Below are 6,000 nucleotides of genomic sequence, written 5' to 3' on the forward strand. Positions count from 1 at the left end.
GTTTTGAGGCTATGATGTTCTGTCTCTGAAAAAGGAGGTCGTGTGTTCGATCGTCGGCGGAATGCAGGCGGAATGCAAAAAGAAAAAAAGAAAAGAAATGAAAGACACTGGTACACCGAGCTATGGAACACTGGTGGTTGAACTTAAACTAAGAAATCCAGATGACGAAAATAAATTCAGATCTCTTTACTGCGACGTCTTTACTGCAACGTGGGACTAGCCGGGTGCGCGACGAGTTCGTCGCGTCCTCGCCGGACCTGCAATAAAGTTTATTCACTCACTCACTTTACTCTCATGGACCGTGCAATGCATTGGAGTCTGTCTGTCTGTCTGTCTGTCTGTCTGTCTGTCTGTCTGTCTGTCTGTCTATTCTATCTGTCTGTCTGTCTGTCTGTCTGTCTATTCTATCTATCTATCTATCTATCTATCTATCTATTCTATCTATCTATTCTATCTATCTATCTATCTATCTATCTATCTATCTATCTATCTATCTATCTATCTATCTATCTATCTATCTATCTATCTATCTATCTATCTATCTATCTATCTATCTATCTATCTATCTATCTATCTATCTATCTATCTATCTATCTATCTATCTATCTATCTATCTATCTATCTATCTATCTATCTATCTATCTATCTATCTATCTATCTATCTATCTATCTATCTATCTATCTATCTATCTATCTATCTATCTATCTATCTATCTATCTATCTATCTATCTATCTATCTATCTATCTATCTATCTATCTATCTATCTATCTATCTATCTATCTATCTATCTATCTATCTATCTATCTATCTATTCTATCTATCTATCTATTCTATCTATCTATTCTATCTATCTATTCTATCTATCTATCTATTCTATCTATCTATCTATTCTATCTATCTATCTATTCTATCTATCTATCTATTCTATCTATCTATCTATTCTATCTATCTATCTATTCTATCTAATCTATCTAATCTATTCTAATCTAATCTATCTAATCTATCTAATCTAATCTATCTAATCTATCTAATCTAATCTATCTAATCTATCTAATCTAATCTATCTAATCTATCTAATCTAATCTATCTAATCTAATCTAATCTAATCTATCTAATCTAATCTAATCTATTCTATTCTATTCTAATCTATCTATTCTAATCTATTCTATCTATCTATTCTATCTATCTATTCTATTCTATTCTATCTAATCTATTCTATTCTATCTAATCTATTCTATTCTATCTAATCTATCTATTCTATCTATTCTATCTATCTAATCTATCTAATCTTGTATGCACATGTCTGTGGACGAGGCTAGAGAGAAAAAAACATCTTAATGAAGGGAACGGTAGCGCCCACCTACATCTCACCGAGAAAACTATACACATTTTCTTTCATGCATCGCCGCGGTAGTATAGCTCTTATTCTGGACGAAATATTCAAAGACGTGCTATTAAGCAAAGGGCTCAAGAAATGCCACCATTGTGGGAAATATGAGCCGAAGAATGCACTGGCTCAGCCAGAAAATATACCTATACAGGGCTTTCTTATCGACGCCACATAAGATAATTTATCGACTACCGTGTGTTCCATGCAGACGACTGGAAGAAGGGCCTCATGGAGCGTTTCGATCCTGACTTCATGCCGCAGCACTGGGGCGGAACCATGGTGGGACCGGACGGAGATCCTCGATGTCCTCACTTGGTAAGCCCGACGCTTTTACGAAATATTTACAACTCTCTTTTCTCTTCTGAAGAGACGAATGCAGAATATGTGCGTGGCGAATGTTACTACAGGGCGATGTAAGGTTTTCAACCGTGTAATCTCGTATAACGCTTCGCTAGGCACTGTTTCATGGCTCCACAAAGTTGGGTGGTCGGTTGCCAGCGCCACATTTCGGCTGAAGTGATAATTGTCATTGTCACTCTACGGTGACAATAGAACGAAAAATTTTTAACAGGTGCTCTTGACGTCCATCTGAATGCACTGGAGGGAAGGTACGTTTCTAGGGCAAATCCTCGTCGTGGGCATCCTCGAGATGCGTTTCTTCAAGCGCATTTTCTTCTTCAGTCGAAATGCGGCACCGTTCGTTAAAAAAGTATTCGCTTGCTATCCTGTTTAACAATAAAGTACACGTGCTTGCATGGAGCTCACGTGCGCTATATTTCTTTGGTGGGTGAGGTCATAGTTTGTTGAAGAAATTTAATTACTTGCATGTCGACAAGGATCGCGGACAACGCGGCCTGTCTGGATGATCTCTCACCCTTTTGTATTCCACATAGCAAAGTTTAGTGGAAAGTTTCAACTGCCACTTAAGTGTGTGGAAGTACATTGTCACCACCCTTAACCAAAACTTGCAAGGCTTCCGATTCGCTGGAATTCAGGAAGAGCTTCCAGTCGAGGCTTGTTTTCGAATACAGGAGTCAGATTATTCAGCAAGACCACTTAAACTCAAATCAGTAGTGACGCCATATGGGTTACAGCTAATTTAGTGGAAGCCGTACGCAAACTACATAGAAAATGATCACTGGGCAGTGAGCACTAAACGCCCCATGCAACAGCTGCGTCACATCAGGGTGGAGCTTTGCGCCGATCCTAACTCTCTTGCATGCGTAATCATGCGAACGACAATTCAAATTTGGAGTCGGATATCTCGGAGCACAGACACGCTAGAAGAATTCTTCCAACTGACACTGTGTAGGAATACGACTGCCTCTAATTTTTCAGTACAAACATACCCTCTTACTGCAGTCAACAAAAAGTGAATGATTTAATTTTAGTTAATTGGGCTGCTGATAGCGTTAATTATAATCTCATTTTGTGTTCCCCTGGCCACATCTTATTTGCACAGGTGGTGTTCGAGTGCCCCCATTGCCTAATTTTAGGAAAACCATAAAGCCTAATTTTGAACGCCCTGTATAGAGGCATTTTAGAGCGCGCTATACGTACGATCACTATAGTATCTTAAGCTTGTGGGCTTTTTATGGACGGACGGCCTTCCACTATGAACCAAATGTTGTTTGTGCGGCAACATCTAGTTAATACTACGCATTCGTTAGTAGTAGTGGTAGTAGTAGTGGTAGTAGTAGTAGTAGTAGCAGTAGTAAGGGCTTTCGACGGAAGAAGCTGGAATGTACTGAGACGGGCAAAACAGCTTATAAGATGTATTTTGACAGTATGCAGACTACTTCGAGAATTTTTTTCACGAATGAGTGCAGAAAGGATCCTCGCCTCGGTGCCGAGAACTCACTCGGCTGACTTCGTGCGCGTTTCGCCCCAGGTGTGCCCCGGCGGCGAAGTTCCAGCCTCGTTCAGGGAGGAACTGGCCAAGCGGCGGATTTCGCGCGAGGCCGGCGCGTCCGTGCAACGCATCGAGCGCCGTTCCCGCTGGGAGCTGCCCATGCGCGTGGCGCGGTCCGGCGAGCGTCTGTCCTGGAGCTTCCAGACGGCCACGGGGGACTTGTCCTTCGGTATACGCTACGAGCCTCCGTTCGGGAGCGGCGGGGTCGGCGAGTACCTGATCGAGCCGCAGAGGTTGCCCACCTGCAGCCTGGTGGCCGAGCGCGGACGCCTCGTCTGTGATAAACCCGGAACATGTGAGATTGCGATAACTTGCTCAAAAAAGAAAAGAAAAAAGGCTGCAATCACACCTCGATCGAACTCGTACGCGTGAAATGAGAAGAAGAAAGATCAGGTGGTTGCAGTCCAGGAGCGGTAAAGTTGTGTTGAGGATGCATGAATTTGATAGAGCAACAAAGTGAAAAAGACTCCCGAAGAATCTATGATTAGTATGTGTGGTACGGAGTGGGGATGAAGTCACACCGATGAGTCCAGTGACCGAATCGTCGCAAGCGCGAGCGCCATAATTGGGCGCCTACTGGAGCTGTCTGGTGAGCCCTAGGCAAGTCCACATGAGATGTTGAAATGCCATGTTGAATTCAAGCGTCGGCATGATTGCTTGAACTGTATGTTTGTATGAATGCACTTATATGTTCCCACCCTGCTAAGATATTGTAGAAGATCGCAATATCTATAAATGAATGAATAAATAAATAAATAAAAATAAGAATGTGCGCTGAAGGTTGACCGATGCCATGTGTGCATCTACTGTTAGTGGCCCGATGGCAAAGTTCCTTGCGTATGATCGATGGTCCCCAGCGCACCGCAGGTAGTTTCTCTTACTACAATGAATTTAGGTGATCTGTAGCTTTAACATGCTTGCAGACCAATTTGATTTCTTATAAGCCTGTTCTTTGAGCCATACGAAGTCTACTATAAACAATACTTATGTTTGTAAACAAAGTGACATAGGGGGGCAAGAAGAGCCGACAACTAACAATTCGGACGTTTCGCTTTTTCTTTGCTGTCCAGTTTTAAACAAGTGCTTCTGGCATAGCAACTTCTGAAAGCGAGGCTAATCTTGGCTCTCACGAAAATTCTTGTCAGTATTATTTTTTTCAGTTTTAGTGCCTGCTTGGAATTTGATGGCAGTGCCAGAGCACAATCGTAATGTCACGATCTGAAGCTTCGTTCTAACGTTTTATAGACTATTATCCCTGTAGTTCTATATTTTATATTGCGGTATTGACCTCAAACGTGTTGTTTTCAGAAAATCTGTAAATATTGGTAGAGAGAAAATATAATGCAACAGCTACACACGATGTCTAGAGATAGCGCGTAGTCTCTATAGCAAGATATTTATGGGTACTATTTTATAGATTGTCTAAGGAAATTCTTATGAGGTAATTGCACGGATGTGATTGTACGGAAAAGCTATTGACAAACCTGCTATTCTCGTCGAACGTTGCAAGCAAATATACTCAGTTTGAAGATAATTTGGGACTGGAGTTGTTTTGGACAAAGTGTTGGACAGAACATTATTGGGTTTGCATTCATGTAGCACAATTTGGGGCGGGCAATTCTTATAGTTACAATATCGCCTCTTTGACTTTTTGTCCTTGTTATAATAGACCTCTATCGCCACTCTTTTGTTCAATATCTTTTTAGCTTTTCATCTTTACATGTGCCACCTTATGCCACCTTAAACATGCCACCTTTACATGCCACCTTAAAACGACCAACTTGCGCTCTATCTTTTCGCAGACGTCCTGGAGTTCGACAACTCTTACAGCTGGGTCAACAGCAAGACCTTGGCCTATATCGTCGAAGTCCTGCCACCGCAAGACGAGAACGGACTTGATTCGTCGTCGCTTTAATGGACTGTCTACATTACTGTCACATAGCAAAATCGAGAGTGACCTAGCTCTACGAACGAAAACGCAGAGGGGGCCATGGTCCGAAGCATACTGCGGCCACCAAGTCGCCGTGCCACTCTAGCAGTACAAGGCGGAGCTACACAGAGGACTGATACATTCGAACTTCCCTGCCGCGCGACAGACGGGCCTGTTCCTTACTGGCGACGTATACCAGATGACATGACCGATGCTTGCACGGTGCCTCGTACTCGTACAAACCACAGTTTGTGTGGCGCATGGACCTTAATCAAACTTGCACAAGTGGTAGTGCAGAACCGCTACCAGCGAATGAGATTGTTATTGTGCTTGGTGCTTAGCGGTGCTGAAAACGCACTGCTTCATGCAGACACTCGAGTACATATTCTCTAAAGTCTCTTGGGAATGCTATAGTGGGAAGCTCTCACATCCATTCCATATCTTGCAGTATTCAAATTATTCCCTATAACCGCGCTCATTTTAGAGGGGATGTTTCTCATTTTTTGCACTTTTTATTGCTACCGCGGAGTCTCAGTAAAGATGTTGCACGAACGCGGGAGTGAGCAGTTACAGTTAGAAGACTGCAGCATAGTAGACCAAACGGTTTGACCAGAGGCTACACTTCTGTAGCCTGTGAGAACCTAAGAAAACGCTGGCGAAATACACCGCTGTACAACTCGAAGAAAATTTGTATGTTTTAGAAATTGTGGGGTTTGATATCCCGAAACTGCACAGTTGGCTGTGAGGCACGCCGTAGTGGAGCTGT

The 6,000-nt window shown here is 42.6% G+C and overlaps 1 protein-coding gene across 1 annotated transcript in view; it reads left to right on the forward strand.

Annotated features, from left to right (window-relative positions):
• LOC142585478 (SEC14-like protein 2) overlaps positions 1-5,790 on the forward strand; it is a 50,579-nt gene extending 44,789 nt beyond the window's left edge. The window contains exons 10-12 of the mRNA XM_075696265.1: positions 1,601-1,707; positions 3,284-3,599; positions 5,107-5,790. Of these exons, the coding sequence (XP_075552380.1) occupies positions 1,601-1,707; positions 3,284-3,599; positions 5,107-5,219 (536 nt within the window). The 3' untranslated portion in view covers positions 5,220-5,790. The remainder of the gene's footprint in view (positions 1-1,600; positions 1,708-3,283; positions 3,600-5,106) is intronic.
• The last annotated feature ends 210 nt before the right edge of the window (positions 5,791-6,000 follow it).

This window comes from Dermacentor variabilis, chromosome 6 (assembly GCF_050947875.1).
Source record: "Dermacentor variabilis isolate Ectoservices chromosome 6, ASM5094787v1, whole genome shotgun sequence".
Taxonomy (NCBI): domain Eukaryota; kingdom Metazoa; phylum Arthropoda; class Arachnida; order Ixodida; family Ixodidae; genus Dermacentor; species Dermacentor variabilis.